Source organism: Hyperoodon ampullatus (assembly GCF_949752795.1).
Source record: "Hyperoodon ampullatus genome assembly, chromosome: 4".
In the NCBI taxonomy this organism is placed as follows: domain Eukaryota; kingdom Metazoa; phylum Chordata; class Mammalia; order Artiodactyla; family Ziphiidae; genus Hyperoodon; species Hyperoodon ampullatus.
The window spans coordinates 111096632-111115115 of NC_136917.1; the positions used below are offsets into that span (position 1 = coordinate 111096632).

At 34.3% G+C, this 18484-nt stretch overlaps 1 protein-coding gene across 23 annotated transcripts in view; it reads left to right on the forward strand.

Annotated features, from left to right (window-relative positions):
- Positions 1-18484, forward strand: part of SSBP2 (single stranded DNA binding protein 2) — a gene marked incomplete at both ends in the record, with an annotated part of 301811 nt that overhangs the window by 200396 nt on the left and 82931 nt on the right. For 18 of the 23 annotated variants that reach the window (XM_079702653.1, XM_079702669.1, XM_079702654.1 and 15 more), the window contains one exon: positions 9267-9356. The exons of the other annotated variants lie outside the window; for them this stretch is intronic. In XM_079702653.1, coding sequence (XP_079558779.1) covers positions 9267-9356 — 90 coding nt within the window. The remainder of the gene's footprint in view (positions 1-9266; positions 9357-18484) is intronic. 23 annotated transcript variants of the gene reach the window in all.

Consider the following 18484-nt stretch of genomic DNA (forward strand, 5'->3'; position numbering starts at 1 on the left):
TCTCTTGCACTTAAAACATTTTTTAGCACCCGTAGCTGCTTCGCTTCTGTTGCCTGTCATATTTCCCACGCTTCTTGGCTTTCATATGAAAAAGTTAACATTTTGTAGAAATTACCAGCCAGTCAAAGCACTCTTTTTCTTCTGTGTGGCAAACATCAAGCTGTAATACTTAGATCAACTCTTTTACACTTTATGTTTCTAGGCGCTCAGGGGCTACTTTTAATTTTGTTTTTAATGCTCTTTCTGGGTCTGTCCCTGTTTTGGAAGCCTAAAGGGTTGAATACTATACTCTGGATAATTGTTTTTGTGAAAGCACATATAAAATATTTCTAAAACAAGCCTAAAAAGTACACAATAGTCAGTGATGCTGGTTCTCTGGACTCTAAGAGGGTGACTGAGTGGAGTGGGCTAGGGTAGAAGCATGTGGCTCTAAAAACGAACTTGTGAAGACAATGCTAACAAATGCCCAGGATTAATGAAAGTGATTTTTAGATTACTTCTAGGATCTAACTTTCCAAAACAGAAAAACTGGTTCTTCATGGTCTGAAAATTAAAATGTTTCAGGTTTTATTGAAATAAGAGTTCTTTTTTTAAGTTAGAAATACTTGCATTTTATTTAACCTTAAATTTTAGGGATTAGGTTTGTCTTAAGTTAGCATTTGGTCTTGTTTTATAGCTATTGACAAAACTGGCAGTGTGTATTTTTAATCTATAATAATCTTTATTTATATTAGAAATATGAAACTTCAGAAAGTGTGTGAATGTTTTATTAAAAAATCAATCAGTTATATCATTCTAACAGTTAATTTTATGTATCCACCCACCATCTTTGGTAGATTATTTTTTACCATTTCCGTAATTATAATCATACACCCAATTCTATATTTGGCATGTTTTACATAGCACTGTATCATAAATAAACTCCTATGTTTCCCAAATAATTCCACTTGTAACTACGATTTTTAATAGTTGAAACATGTTCTATCATGTTTAGACACATATATGTCTTATATGTGCTACAATTTATAGAAATATTATATTATTGCTGAATTTGGGGGTTACCTCGAATATTTCTTACTATAAATATATGACAGTGAACATATTTTATGCATACTGTTTTTCTCATAGTTCAGAATTTATATTTGGATAGTGTCTGAACAGAAGGATTACTTAGTTAAAATTTATTAATTTTTTTATAGCACATGATATATACATGAAGTGTGCTTTCTACAAGTGTACCAACCAGGTTCCCATGCCACTAATAACCTATTAAAATCCTGTCCTATCAAGATTCCTAAGCATATTTCCCAAGTTATCAATAATATCATAACTATTTACTTAGTTGCTAAAAACATTTGCAAAGAATGACCCTTTAAGGTTTGCCAGATCTTTGCTTTACATCTATTAACTGAAAAGATTTCCCCCCAACTTTCTAGCATTAGAAAAAAATAACCTACGTATGATCATTGAAAAGGTTAATCTCACTCTAGGCAAGAAATTTGGAGATCAGTACTTAGAAATGGAATGGAAACATTTGGGAATTATAAATATCAAGAAAACATTCTTCAGATCTTTAGAAGAGAAAAACAGATTACACCCCAAGGAACAAAAATCAGGATGGCATCAGACTTCTCTGGAACAGTAAATACCAGACAATGGTGGTGTCTATAGTTTTGATGAGAGTCAAAAAAAGACATTTGCACATATAAGGATTTGGAAAATGATATTCATACATCCTCTAGCCAACTAAGAAATATATAAAAATTAAAACTCGTGAGTAGCACAGTTATGTTATTGTTTTAAACTGATAGGAGAAAAAAACTAGACAAAATTAAAGTTGTTTTTGATACTGAAAGTATAATTATAAAACTGAATGTAGAGGTCAAAAATTATTACTAAAAGCAGAGCTGATGAAAACAAAAAGTTTATATGCCTAAAACTCCAGATGTTTATAATAAGGGTTAGGAAATGGAAGAGGGAGATGTAGAATAGGAAGAGAAAGCTAACTTCATTTTTCATAAAGAAACATAAACAATATTGTTTGTCTTAACGTTGGTACCTTTAAAGCTTAAGATAAAAAAAAGTTTCTTTTTTCTAATTTTAAAGGACATCTCATTAGATGCATATGAAAGTGCTTTTCTGCTAACAAGTGAAACAGGTAGATAAAATACAGCATAAAGTTTAAAAATAAATGGACGGGAGATGATTTGATATATGCACACACAAAAAAGCTGAGTTTGCAATGTCAATTTTGGGCAAAATAGATTCAAGGCAGTGATTATTAAACATGAAAAAGAAAGGAGAAATTGACAAACAACAATAATAGGGTATTATATACATTTGAAAGAGCAAGGGGACAAAAATTAGAGACAATATAAAGATATTAGGCAAATGGATAAAAATGTAGAGCAGGAACATGGATATTTTATTAAATATCCCTGGGAAATTATGAAAATTGGTCATTGATTAGACCACAAAAAATTATTCAACGAATTCCTAAATACTGAAGTTGTATAGTATATCTTACCTGGACACAATTGGGAAAGCTAGAAATTAAAAAGGAAAATAAAACCTCCAACCATTTGTAAATTAAAGTATATCTTTGGTTAAATCTAAAAGGTTTGATATTGGTGTTCTCGTTTTTTTCTAAATCATCTAATCAGTATAATTTTGGTTTCCAGTTATATCCAGTAACTCTTTGGGAAATCGAAATTATACTATTGGATGATTTAGGAAAAAAATCATGAACACCACCATCAAACCTTGCAAATGCAATCAAAGGTAAATTCAGAGTGAAATTTACAGTTTTATATTCTTTATATTTAAAAAAAGGAAATAGTTACTAATCTATTAAGAATTTTGAAAATAAACGAAACCTTTTTTACAAAAAAGGAAAATAGAGATAATTTTTTAAAGAAGAAAACATATTAATTAAAAAGAAAGTGAACTAATAGAACAATTCCTGGCAAAGATAATGATGAGAACACTAATTCAATTTAGGAGAGAGAAAACAAGTCATCATCTGTCTAGTGCCAGCAGTTCAGTAAGGCAGTCCAGGGCAGGTGGGCAGGCTGTGCTCCACAAGTCATCCAGAGACTAAGTCTAGTGGGTGCTCTGCCATTGTTCAGGACATTGGTTTTGTAGGCATGACAGAAATTAGATCTCCAGTTAAAAAGTAGGAGGCAGTCTAGAAGTGGTACATACCTCTTCTGCTCACATTAGTAAGAGCCTAATTCTTGGTGAGAGCAAGGGGGACTGAGCAATGTAGTGTAGCTGGGCTGCCAGGTCCCTGGCTACAGTTCTATTACCATAGAAGAAGAGGGAAACAGATGTTTGTGGTCTACTGGCAGTCTCTCACAGTTGCTACAGAGGACCTTTTTAAGCATGTGAATGTGGTGTGTATATGAATAAAACTAAAAATCTCAATGAAATGAAGTTTTCTGGGGAAAATATAAGTGAACATAATTGAAGTAAATAGAAGTAGAAAATATAAAAACAATAATGGCCATAATTACTTCCAAAATTGCCTTTGTATTCAGGCAGTTTTACCCGCTGCATATATTTTAACTTTACAAAGTAGATAAACACCATATTATGTAAATTTCTTCAGAGCATTATAAAAGAGTTTGCAATCCAGTCCATTTTAGAAGGTAGAATAATCCTAATGCTTAAATTTGAATATAATCCAGCAAGGAATTTTCTAAACCTGTCTCATTTAGAATATAGATGTAAAGATCCTAAATAAAATATTAGCTAATATAATTCATTAGCCTATTAAAAGGATCATCCATGATGATCAAGCATGACTTATCTCATAAATAAAATGATGGTTTAAGAAAACTATCAATATATAATTACTTATATCCCAAAAGAAAAACCAAATGGTACCAATCAAATATGAAAAGGCAAAGTGTCTTTGACAAAAGAAAACCAGGGTCTTCCCTGGTGGCGCAGTGGTTGAGAGTCCGCCTGCCGATGCAGGGGACACGGGTTCGTGCCCCAGTCTGGGAAGATCCCACATGCCGCGGAGCAGCTGGGCCCGTGAGCCATGGCCGCTGAGCCTGCGTGTCCGGAGCCTGTGCTCCGCAACAGGAGAGGCCGCAGCAGTGGGAGGCCAGCGTACCACAAAAAAAAAAAAAAGAAAGCCAAATAATACCCATCAAATATGAAAAGGCAAAGTCTCTTTTATTATTCCTGATCTTTGAAAATTGTTTTTAAAATACTAGGCATAGAAATATTTCTTAGTATAATAAAGAACATGTCTTCAACCAACAGCTAAAATATTTAACTGTGCTCTGCATTAAAATTGTGAAGACAGGAAACCTACTACAGGGCCCTGATTAACCACGGTTTTGATTTTTGCAGTTCTAGTTACTCACAGTCAACCAAGTTCTGAAAAAAATTAAATGGAAGATTCCAGAAATAAACAATTCATAAGTTTTAAAATGTGGACCATTCTGAGTAGCATGATGAAGTCTCACCATGTCCTGCTACATCCTGCCTGGGACGTGAATCATCCCTTTGTCCAGCTTGACCCACCCATTAGTCACTTAGCAGCCATCTGGGTTATCAGATACAGTGTAGTGGTATCACAGTGCTTGTGTTCAAGTCACCCTTATTTTACTTAACAATGGCCCCAAAGCACAACAGTAGTGATGCAGGCAATTCAGATATGGCAAAGAGAAGCTGAAAAGGGCTTCCTTTAAGTGAAAAGGTGAAAGTTTCCAACTTAATAAGGAAAGAAAAGCAATCGTATGCTGAGGTTGCTAAGATCTCTGGTAAGAAGGAGTCTTCTATCTGTGAAATTGTGACAAAGGAAAAGGAAATCTGTGCTAGTTTTCACACCTCAGACTGCAAAAGTCATGCCCACAGTGCATGCTAAGCACTAGTTAAGGTAGAAAAGTCATTAAAATTTGTGGGTGGGAGACATGAACAGAAAACGTGTTCTGATTGACAACATTGTGTTGGGCCAGAAAGCATATCGAGCTTCTACAGAGACTTCAGCAAGAGATCCTCTGAAACAAGTGACACCAAGCCATTTACTGCTAGTAAGGGATGGTTACACAGATGCAGGAATAGGTGTAGATCAGAAAATATAAAAATTACTAGAAAGGCTGCTGAAGAAGCCGCTGCCGCATTTCTGGCAGAGGTGAGGAAGTTGATTAAGGAAAGAGACCACATTCACATAACTTTTATCACAGTATATTGTTATAATCGTTCTATTTTATTATTAGTTATTGTTGTTAATCTCTTACTGTACCTAATTTATAAATTAAACTTTATCATAGTTATGTATGTATAGGAAAAAACATAATATATATAGAGTTCAGTACCATCGCAGTTTCAGGCATCCATTAGAGGTCTTGGAATCTGTCTCCACAGATAAGGGAGTCTACTGTATGACCATTTTAAATGTTTCTCAAACAATACTTATATCTGACTTAAAAATAGTATAAGTGTGTTAATAGTAAAGACAAATAATTCTGTGCCTGGTCTCTTCCTACCTACTCTTACCTTTAATCCTCCTTCCAATTTCTAGTAAGTATATCACTATTTTAGTTCCTCTGTTATTACCTTCACAATTTTACATATACTTAAAGTATTTTTTCCTTTTCCACCAAATGTAGACTTTATATCTTGATTCCCCAGTGTATAGTTAGGCAGCTGGTTCTGTACCATCCTTAGTAACTAAAACTGTTAGTTATTTAATGTGTAGAATCTTGATAAATGCTAATTATGTTATAACCAATTGCATCTTAATTTTATTTTTAAGCAAAATTTTATTTTATGCCTATTGTTTTGAAACCTCCTTACAGAAGTATATACAACTTTTTTTTTTCTACCAGAGGCCACTAGTGATAATAACTAAGGTCAAAATAAGAACTCTTCTAGCTTTTATTTCAGATTTTTATTTAAGAAGGGAAAATATAAAATAACAGTATACATCTCTGTTCTTTAAATTCAGAAATAGGGAATTAGAGAATAAAAATTATTATTAAAATTCAATTATATAATAGCATTTAAGAGAAGGGGCAAAATGGGAAATGGTGCTGGACGTATATACAAGGGAAAATAAATAACACAGAGAGGAAGGGGCACAGACTGACTTGTGCCTTCTTATAGGTAGAAAGATACAAAAACAGAAAGTCCAAGAGAGGAGACTTAAACAAAGATAAATATATAGCAACATGAAGAAAGATTTCGTGGTGACTCTTTACAGTTCATTTTAATATATCCCTGGAAAAGCAAATAATTGTTCCATAATTTAGTTCATTTGAAAACACCAAATTTAATATATTGTATTTATAAAAAGCAGGTAAAATTTATATTAGTGATTTGGGAAAATATTTTAAAAATTAAAAGTAAAGTTTTCACTTCCAAAAAACCTTGAAATTCAAGTCACATGACAAAGTAAATGATTTAAGAGCAGTTAGAAAATACATATGTGAAAGTATATGTTAAAAACATACAAAGTAAACTAGTAAAAAGAAAAAATACTTTTAATGATAATTAATATTTTTACATTGCTCCAAAGTCTTATGTATTCAGTTTAGTTAGAAGAAGTATTTTATAGCCATATTATTTATATGTCTTTCTTTTTTACAAGAGAGAGAATATTAAAAGTCAACCCTAAATAATTGTGGATATATTATATATAAAGGATTTTCCATGGTATTCTAATGGGAATTCACACAAATCCAGTGAAACTAATGCTTTGTAGTAGTTCTTAGTATAATTAAATTATTTGCTCTCCTTTCTTAATTCAGTCACAAACCCCCAGAATAATATTATACATACTTTATGAGTTAGAGCCAACAACACCTTTCTGTGGATCCTCAAGTGATGAGATAAATTTGTCTCATGAGTTGGAAGTAAACTTGAGACAAGTCTCAGAAATTCCAGCAATGAAACCCAAGAAATGTGGTACGTCTACATTAAGCTCTAATTCCCAAAACTTGATTCTTACTTAGCTTACAGTTTCAAAACATGTATTATTTATTATTGCTACCATATAAAAATGAGCAAGTTAGGCAGTTTGAGAAATATACTCTTTTACAAAACTTAGAGTACCATTTAGTGTAACTCTTCAGTGTTTATTATCAGACTAGTATTTGTTATTGATCAACATGGTGTACCAAATGGTACTCTAAGCTTGAGTCCACACAGTACAATAAAGGAGGGAATTATCCCTTGTCAATAAATCCCAGAAGAATGGATGGATAATTTAGCTCAAAAATGTGATCCACAAAGTGAAGTTTGGACTGCAGTGCTCTATACCAGTGCTTTGTATTGGGTAAATAAACTGGATAATTACTAGTATTCTGTTCACTTCAATTTCTGTCCTTAGGCCAAGCCTAGAAATTGCTATTACATGAGAAAACTAAAGCATCGTGCTCTATACTAGAAATTATGTAGCTATACTCTGCCAGGCAACAAGAATTGCAGGAGAAATAGCATCTTTGAACAACACTAAGGAGGTGCACCAGTTCACTGAATTCTGTTTTGTTCTTGTAAACCTGCTCAACATTGTAGTATACATTTCTATAAAAGCATAGGTGAGTGTGTTTTACAAACTTGTCTCTCTTTTTACGTAAGTCTTTTTTATTGCAAAAACAAGTTTCTATTCTGCAATTAATTAGAACAATAGTGACATCCTATGTCTAGCTTTCAGTACTAAGAGCAACTTCCCCATTAAAATAATTGACTGTCAAAGGATGTAGATCAAATCTTTCTTCCTAGATCTGCCTGTAACCACATATATTTAAACTAAAAGAAGATAACTGTTAGGTGGTAACTTTTTCTCTTAACTCTAACATTGTGTATTAAACTTTTATGCAAGTTTAATTAAAATGAAAAACAATTTGCCTTTCATTTTTTAAAAACATGAGTGTTGATATTGTAACGCAAAATAGAGCTATCTGACAAATGGTAGGTATTCAATTAATGTACACTGAATGAAATTGCATGTTTTTGCTTAAAATGGGATGATAGATTGATGTTTCATATTAATATCTAAGAAATATTATTTCTCCTTTTATACTTCTATGCTTTATCAGAAGTTTAGAATGTTGGCATTCATATGTAACCAACACTTTAGATAACCACATTTAAATCTAGGTTTCCTCAGGAAATACTAAAATCATTGGCTTTCAGTGATAATAACTTCCACTACTATAGAATAAACATGTTTTAGTATTTTTAATCAATTTATATATCGGGAAATATATGCTACAAATATACTGAGATATTATATCTTCTAATGGAATATTAATTCATGAATGAATAAACTGATCTACAAGTGAGAAAAGTACAACAAATACACACAAATAGATCCAGGATTTGTTTTGAGTTCTTTTCATAAGAGAACTGTTGAATTCATACTGATCTGTCTTCAGCATATTTCTGCTCCCTTCCTGGCTGTTCTTAGTATTTGTAATGTGTCTAACGAGATTGAGGGATGAAATTCATGGTTGTAAAATAGTTGTATGTATTACTGCTCTATGTAAGAGTTAAATCTAAAACCTTGACTTGATTACAAAGAGCCTATCCCAAAGTTTTTCATATTCCTATTTCATGAAGCCGTAGGATTCCATGAAATAATTTGCAAGTAAAGTAGACTTTGAATTTTTCAATCTGATTTTTTCATAATCTGTTTATCTGAGACTAATCTCTCCAAATCTAATTCCTTTCTCTTATTCAATCTCCTAATTACTTTTTCATCCTCACCACCTTTTTTGCTATCAATTATATTTTGGCTACCAATTATAGTATATCAGAAAGTGAATAATGTGCGTGTTGCCACCTATAGACGAGAAGTAATTATACTTATTTATGACAGAGAAAAGCATAATCTAAACAGAGTTCTTTTTTCCAACTCCTACAACCACCATTTTCAAACTTGTTACTTAAATATTTATCTATCTGTTGTTGATGTTGCCATTTCAGAAGGCTGTGCCTTAAAATAAAGCATTTACTTAAACTTCTATCACTTTATCATTTTATTTGCCTTTTATATTTTACTCAAATATACTATCTTATTAAAGTTCTGTGATTTCAAAAAGTTTAAAGAGACCTGTTTAAACCAAATAACTTAGTCATATCCTAAACTAACTGCTACATCTTAGTTTACCTCTGGAGTGGGGGAAATTACCAATATTTGTTCCCAGGAATGAAAAGCTTCCCTTCCTACAGTCTATTATCATCAGTCTTTTGTTCTGTGCCTTCTCTGTAATGATATAGGTTTGTTTCTCCTTTATTCTTTGCAGAGTGCTGCAGCAGCTCCCAGTCCAGTGCTAGGAAACATTCCCCCAGGAGATGGCATGCCAGTAGGTCCTGTACCACCAGGGTTCTTTCAGGTACTCAGAGAAACTCTGACTAGGAATGTTAAGGCATAGGAACTCCTGTTCGATTTTATTGAAATATATGAAGGAGAATGAGGCTATTTTAATCCTTAAGGTAAACATAATGCTGTGCAGCCAACTCTTGATTATTCAGAGACTGGTTATCTTGTATGTAGATTAGCCCTTCCTTCCAATATTTTCTTTATTGTCAAATTTTTATTCGTATATTTTACCATTTCACTGTGCAAGTAAGAAAGAAAGGTAGCTGAAATGCAAATTAGCTAAGCTAACTGTGGTGAAGATTTGGTGGGAGAAAAGGCTAATGGATGAGGTTTTGGAATGATATATGGATTTTAACTATCCAAGCCATCCATATCTCCACAGACTAAAGATAATCAAGATTTGGCTGTACTTTCACATTATGGCTAAGTCATAACCTATTCATTTATCAAAATTATAGGCTATAACAAAATATTTTGAGAATCATCTTTGTGGCTTTTAAACTGGAATTTTTATCAATATCATTATATAACATTTATAAAATCAGATTTTAAAATACATATGTTAGTATTTTAAATTTGCAACAAGCGCATTTATTTTAGCAAAAGATGATAATGATTTTAGAATTACATCACTTTTCAATTTGATGGCATCCACTTTTTTTTTTTTTTTTTTTTTTTTTTTTTGCGGTATGCAGGCCTCTCACTGCTGCGGCCTCTCCCGTTGCGGAGCACAGGCTCCGGACGCGCAGGCTCAGCAGCCATGGCCCACGGGCCCAGCCGCTCTGCGGTATGTGGGATCCTCCCGGACCGGGGCATGAACCCGTGTCCCCTGCATCGGCAGGCGGACTCTCAACCACTGCGCCACCAGAAAAGCCCTATGGCATCCACATTGAAATCTGACAGTTTTTTAACCCAAAGCTACATAGATTCTGAAGTTTATTTTTTTTTAACTCCATACTTAATTTTATACCACCCTTTGAGAAAGTTAGGAAGAATTCAGGAGTTAAGAACTGCAGTTGGAAGGCATTACAGGAATTAATGTTATATGCTATATTGTTAATGAATTACATCAGGTACTTATAAACTAATTTGTCACTTTAGTGTTTTATATTTTCAAAGTCCCTGATAATCATTTGTTAATTAATACATACCATCATTTCAGTGTAGATCAATGTACTTTATAAATGTGAAAATGGAGAAATAAAATTATAAGTAATTTTCCACAGTACAGCAATTGAATAAAAAAAGTCATAATTAGAACCTAGTACTAAGTCTGAAATGTAAAGTCCTTTAGGATATGCTATTTGTCTGGCTACTGTATATTAATATTCAAAAGTCTTAGAGCTCACATTCTGTCTTGAGGCCCCTTTCTTAAAATCTAGGAACATATTATAACTCTTGGTTATTAATTAAACAATCACTGTTTAATATAATAATAATAATAGCTAACACTTAGTAACTGCTTACTGTATGCCATGCTTTGTTCTAAATATTTCATGTGTATAAACTCTTAATCCTCAAAATAACCTAGGGGTAAAGTAAGTATTATCATCATTACCATTGCACAGATGAAAAAACCAAAGCATGATAAGCAGTTTGCACAAAGTCAGAAAGTCACAGGACTGGGATTCAACGCAAGGCTTTCTGAACTTTTGCCATTGACTTTACCTTTTAAAGTTCAGAGTTGATCGTTACTCATAAAATATTTCTAGCTCACTTTATATTTTTTCCTCATGCTCTTATTTCTCTTACTAAGGATAGATTGGAGTTAGGGAGTAAATCAGAAGAGTTTAATCTACTTACAAGGGCTAGCAGAAGCTCTCTAAGTGGCACTTTAAAAAAGAGGCAGTAGGTTGGGAAGGAAGCCAAATTCTTCCTAGGGTTAAGCAAAGATGTATAAACCTATACATTTTCATTTTTACATTTTGTAGAATGAACCATTCTTCCCTTACCTACCTGCCTTCTGCCTGAGTCTTGATAAGAGTAGTTGAAACAGAATTAACTTCTGTTTTAATCCAATTAGATAAATACTTGACTATTACTAGATGCCAGGCACTGTGGTAGGCATATAAAAATGAGTGTGTATAATATGTACCTTCCTGAAGCTCACTGTCTAGCCAGAGAGTCATTATTAAAAATAAATAACTGTAATACAGCAAGATATGTGCTGTAACAGAGTAAAGTTCTGTGTTGACCTAGAAGAGAGAGCTATAAAGTCTGCCTGAACTGGAGCTAAGAGTGGTTTGGAAAAAGTTTTCCGAGAAAACAACAAGCAGAGGAATGATATTCCAGAAAGTGGGAAAAGTATAAGCAAAAGTGTGGAAGCATCAGAATGACCTGTGCAGACGTGTTCAGGGTAATATGAATGGAAAGTAGAGGGGAGGGCAGGCAGGAATTCCTGGAAATGAAATTGGAAGATAAGCTGTAGCATCTTGAGAAGGGCCTTATATGCCATGTTAAGAACTTGAGTCTTTATTCAGTAGGCATGTAGGAACTGTCAGACATCTTTAAGAAGGGCAGTGACCTGAATTCAAACTATAGAGTAGATTTAGGCTTTTTTAGGCACCTATGATATAGTTGTATACAAAATCCCTGCCGTTAAAAAACTCACACTGTGGTGAATAAGAGAGAGAGAGAAGGCAATTAGAATTTAGAAAGAAAATGGCCATATTAAATGAGTAGTGCATGTTTTTAGAGCACATCAGAAGGCCACCAAACCCAATCTTGGGAGAGTCATTGTCAGACATATATTGTCAGAACAGTAAATAGGGCTTCCCTGATGGCACAGTGATTAAGAATCCGCCTGCCAATGCAGGGGACATGGGTTCGATCCCTGGTCCAGGGAGAACCCACGTGCCATGAAGCAACAAAGCCCGTGTGCCACAACTACTGAGCCTGTGCTCCAGAGCCCACGAGCCACAACTACTGAGCCTGTGAGCCACAACTACTGAGCCCACGAGCCACAACTACTGAGCCCGCCGTGCCACAACTGCTGAGCCTGCACACCTAGAGCCTGTGCTCCTCAACAAGAGAAGCCACTGCAATGAGAATCCCGCGCAATGCAAGGAAGAGTAGCCCTGGCTCGCTGCAACTAGAGAAAGCCCGTGCACAGCAGCGAAGATCCAATGCAGCCAAAAATAAATAAATAAAATAAATTTTTAAAAAAATAAAAAGAGAAAATAATGAGGACTAGTATAGTGAGAAATAGTGAGGAAATGCAAAACTTATTTGGGGATGGCTGGATGGGACTAGATCAGGAAAAGACTGAGACTATTAGAATTTAATGAATAAAGGAAAGTAAAGCAAGAAGAATTTTAATTAACACATAAAGCTTCACCAGCTTCAACAGTTCTGAGCTCTACTCACTGTGTGATCCTACCATAAGAAGTACATTGAAAACATTCTCCTAAATAGACAAACATTCTCGTTTTATCCCTGTTTACACTGCAGAACAAGCCCCCTCTTTGCCATTATAAGTATAGACTTAAATATATTATGAAGTGGAATTATTACAAACTCTAAATTTGTGAATTCATAACAACTGCATTTGAATAATATCAATTAACTCAAATTCCAAAATAGTTACGATTAATACCGCATACCTTTAATAAGTCCATCCTGGAAGACAGTCTCTAGATTAGCATCTATCAACCATGTTGATATATGTCACATCTATTTGTGACAGATATCAGCATGGTTCAGACTTAAACCTTGACCTTTTTTAATTGAAATGGGGGTGCTTCTATTGTTGAGTAGGAGATCAAATTAAGTAAAATCAAGGGGAATAGTTGGACATGCAAAAGGAGGTGTCCGTTTAGTAAAATAAAGCCATTTGAAGTAAGACACATTTATTTACTTGGAGTCTTTTATCAAAGGAGTAATTTGTATAAGAAACCCTCTAAATTCTCAAAGTGACCTACCATGGAACTGGTGAATGACTTTAGAGCAACTTTCTTAAATTGAGGAGTGTTGCTACTGGGGTCAGTGGGAAGATAGTAGAAGTGGCCTTTGATCTAACTAGAGTTTGGCAGTTTTGGTGGAAGAAAATACAGTACTGTGGTGTGGTGTGAATACACCTAATAGGTCCTCAGAACTAAGTCTATACTCTGACTCTCCTGTCCCTATGCTAAAGTATTATTCAAAAGTTTCATTGTATGCTAAGAAATCTGAATTACGCATTAAAAGCATCAACCTGCTGTATATTCATTCTCATAGCATTCTTACTAAAAGTCAGGCAAAATTTGATTCCTGTAGTTTTATCAAATAGGCAGCATTAATCCTTGAACCAATTAGATTTTCTTCACACTTACGTATAATAATCAAAATAGTTTAGTAAAATGCACTTATAAAACAAACTTCTCATTCATTTGTGTTTTTTAAAAAAATAGACTATTAACTCTGTTGCTTTATAATTTTCTAGATTTGAGTAGTAAGAAATCTCTTGTGAATTTAATATAACTTAAACTATGTTAAAGAAATGGGCATTTCTTATTTCAACCAAAAAAATCTGAGGGGAGTGAAAAAAATACTTTATTTTTTCCTTCTTTCTGCTGTTTACCACAAGAAAACTTTTAAGAAAACCACATCTTGTTTTTATCACTAATCAAACACATCTATAACTTTTATATAAAAACACAATGTAATCTTTTTAATAGGTCTAATGTAGATATCTTTGCGTATATAACTAATGTGGGATATATTTGTAAATATTTAATTTTGAATTCTGTATAGCCTTTTGTTCATTTTTACCATGTATTATATTGTGTTTTGATTTTTATCTTAATACATTTGCTGTATTCTTAGTCACTGGATCTGTCTTCTTTACTGAGAACTGTTGAAAACTAATAATACATTGATGATGGATTGTAAATGTAAGGCTTTGACATGAATAAGATTATAAATACTTGTTGAAGATAAAGTATACCAAGTAATTTAGTTTCAGACTACAGTGGCCATCCATATTTTAAAATCCGAATTGATCAAAACTGTGATATGGTGGAAAATATGTTGCAGCAGGTTCCTAAGTCACATTCTTTCTACAAGCAGAATGTTAGCAATGGTAAAGCGGTTTTGCCATCTAGTGGTGGTTTGCCGATGTCTCTACTTGTTTGGGTATATTTTCCAAAGGTTCTATTTTTAGCAAGACTGCACTGTAGCAAGCTGACCTAATGCTTTGACATAGTAATAATGTAACAAGAACAACAAAAACAACAAAAATACAAGGACATCTCCCCTTTTCTCCATGGTACACTTATTGACTAGAAAAACTCAATATAAATGACATTCATAAAGCACTAAAGACAAAAACAAAGCTCAGGGTAATATAATATTCTTGATATTTTAAAAGAAAGAGAATCAAAAAGGAGAAAAACAATTATTTAATCTAACACTTAAAACTGAAAAGGAAAAAGACAAGAAGAAATGTTTTTACAAGCCCTGGTTAAATGTTTCTGGAGGTAGATATTTATTTGATTTATTTTTAGACATAAGTCCTACATTTTGAAGATACCTTCATAACTAAGCATACTCCTCTTCCTATTGACTTTCACAAAACAACCTTTTATTATCAGTAGCACCTGTTTTACCCTATTATTTATAGATATAGTAGTTAAATAGTCTCCATTCCTTCTCAGTTTCCTTCTATTATTAATCTTTAAATTGTCTTCTCTCCCAATGGTATGCCTTTCCTCTTATCCCTCCTGATCATGGCTGTTTCAGAAGTTAGTATTAGGAAATACTCTAAGACAGGAGAAACTCCCTTTCCTTCTCCCCAGAAGTTGTAGATATCATCTTTGATGTCAGATAACAAACCAAAAGATTAGTAAGTACATCATTTCTTAATTTGAATAAGTGGGATACTGAATATCTCAAGTTGAATTGACTTACTGAACTATAATATCTAACATTATCAATATATATAGTTTAAAATTCACACATTAAAAATAGTATTTCTCAGAATTAAATACAACAGGATTTGGAGAGTAGAGGTGGGGAAGGTTGCTTATTTGTCAAAGTTCAAGAAATAAAACTGAAGTTTAATTTTCTTAAAAATGTAATTTTGAATCTTTAAAGAACAAAAATTCTGAATATTGAGAACAGAACAAGTCTTTCTCTAGTATAAAGATAAAAGCAGCCTAAAAAAATAAAGGTTCCTGACAGCTGCTGGCTTTGATAATGCTTTCCTGCAGTTATGGTAATAGTTTTTCTGGCCTCAACTATTAGAACAAATTAAAACTGCTCAGCTTGAGTAACTAAGTAAGTTTTTTTTTTAAATCGCAGTTTCAAACAACTGAAGACCCTATAGCGGTGACTAGATGGACAACAAGCAAAGAAGGGGGTGTCAGGGGTTTAGACTCTTTACTTGGGTTTTTCAGTTAGAATGGAATGAAATAGTTTCCTGTTAGAAACCTTACTTTTGATGTTTATTTATCAAAATGGGTATTTATGAAAAACTTGGCCATCCTAGACCAATATCTTATTTTTGAAAATTCTTCCCAGAACACCTCTATTTTTATTATAGGGCCTTGGGAAACAAAAAAATGTATAGCAAATATCCAAAGGCAATTTATAACACAATCTTAGTTTTTGGTTTAACGTTGGTTACAGAAACAAAAATGGGCACCATTCTTTGGGGAATTAAAGGTAAGGAATGGATTATTAAATATAAATCAAATAGCAAATATATTGCAAATTCCCTATATAGGTCGGATAGATTTGTCTTAAGTATACATAAGGATACCTTCAGCTTTTTGAAAAATAGCTTATCAGACTTGCTTGGTGGTCCAGTGGTTAAGCACGTGTTCAATCCCTGGTTGGGGAACTGAGATCCCACATGCCATGCCGTGCAGCCAAAAAAAAAAAAGAAAACACCATTAAAAAAAATATATATATATATATATATATATATATATATATTTAAAAAATAGCTTATCACTAGGTGGTGTTCTGGAATAATTTATCTTCTATCTATATCAGAGGTCAACAAACTTTTTCTGTAAAAAGCCAGATAGTAAATATTTTAGGATTTGAAGGCTTTGAGGTCATGCTACTCAACTCTGTTGTTGTAGTATAAAGGCAGCCATAGACACTGTGTGCACTAAAGAGCATGGCTATTCCAGTAAAACATTATTTACAAAAACAAGCGGTGGACCACATTTAGCCATGAGCCATAATTTACCCACTCCTATTCTTTATGAATATGGTCACCACTAGATGGCCTGTAAGAAATCCAAAGGGTAAAGACCAAGAACAGTGTTTCTCCAAGTGTATTCTTGTACTATTGTCAAGAGTCCTGGGGGTCATCTGCCTCCCAGTATATCAGGATTCTTGGTGGTGGGGCAGTGGCACTGGAAATCCTTTGGTTTTTGTTGTTTGTTTTTTTATTTTTAACAGATGAGTCTTACAAGCTAAAATTTGAGAACCACTGGCTCAGAGTGCTGATGACATTCAGCAACAAATATTTATGGCCCCCTCCCACCATGCTGTGCTAGAGTTACTGCAGTAAACAAGCTAACCAGAAATCCTTACCCACATCCAACGTAGTGTCCACTATGGGAGACAGTCAGTAAACAAATAATTATTTTTAAATATATGATATGTTAGATTGTGATAAGGACTAGAGAGAAAAATGAAGCAGAAAAGGAAAATAGGCAGTGTTGAGGAAGTTCTGGATGGGGTGACCACAGAAGGACTCATCAAGAAGATGCCATTTAAGTAAAGACCTGAAGGAAGTGAGGGAACAAGCATCTGGTATCTGAAGGAAGTGTTCTAGGCTGAGGGATAAGCAAGTATAAAGCCCTTGAGTTCAGTGCATGACCAGCTTTTTCCAGGGACAAAGAGAATGCCTGAGTAACTATAGTGGAGTGTCAGCTGGGGAGAGCAATTAGATACGAAGTCGTAGGCAATAGAAAGCCACATCAAGTAGAATTTTGTAAGTCACTGTAGGGATTTGGTGTTTTGTTCTTAGTGGAGGGTTTTAGCAGGGTCTTTCTGGCTGTTATGTTGAGATTCATCTATAGGAGGGAAAGGTGGAAGCAGGGAGACCAATTTGGATGTCACTGCAAAACTTTACAAGAGAATATTATGGTTCAAACAAGGCTGGTAACAGTGGTGAGAAGTGACTGGATTCTAGATATATTTTGAAGTTAGAGCCAACAGATTTTGGCGATGGTTTGGGTATGTGTTGTGAGAGGAAAAGACAAATCAAGGGCGACTGCAAGTCCTTTGGCCTGTTCAGCTGAAAGAACGGAGCTGACATTTACCGGTGTTATATAGGTAAAACTGCAAGAGGAGGTATGAGGGGACAATCAGAAGCTTAAGTTTAAACTTGTTAAGATTAAGATGGCTATTAGATATTCAAGAGATGTCGAGTAGGGAGCACGGTATCAGATCTGGAGTTTTATGCTTGAGGCTTGGGCTAGACGCATTTGGGAGTTATTAGCATATGGATAATATTGAAAGCTGTGAGCCTGGATGACATCACCCACGTAATGAGTAGAGAGAGAGACAAGAAGCTCAAGGATCCCAGGGTTCTGTTTTTAAGAAGGCAAGAAGATGAGGAGGAACCAGCAAGAAGAATGGGAAGAAGGAGCACATGAGTTAGGAAGAAAACCAGGCAATGTGGGAGCCTGGAAGCCAAGAAGAAAAATGCAGGGAAGTGAGGAATGATAGCTGTGTCAAATGCTGCTGATAGTTCAAATTAGTTGAGGACTGACAACTGACCATTGGACCTAACAAGGTGGTCACTGATGACTTTGATAAGGCCAGTTTCAGTGGAGTGATGGGGGTGACAGCCACATAAAAGTAAATTCAAGATAAAGTAGGAAGAGAGAAATTACAGACGAGTGTGTCCAACTCTTTCAAAGAGTTTCAAAGAGTTTTGCTGTAAAGGGAAAGTGAAGATGAGGCAGTAGCTGGAGAGGGAAGCTGGGGAGGTCAAAGAAATGCTGCTGGGAATGAAGTGTTGGCTATTATAAACTGTTCATTCCTGCCGAGGGACAAAGAAAACTGCTCTGCTGGCACATGTGGACAGAGAGTATAGGCAATTGCCAGGTGCCATCTATTATACCCAACAATCAGGTATAATCTTGAGTTTAAGACATAATGCCAAGGAATAGAGTAATCGGATATTCTTTGTACACA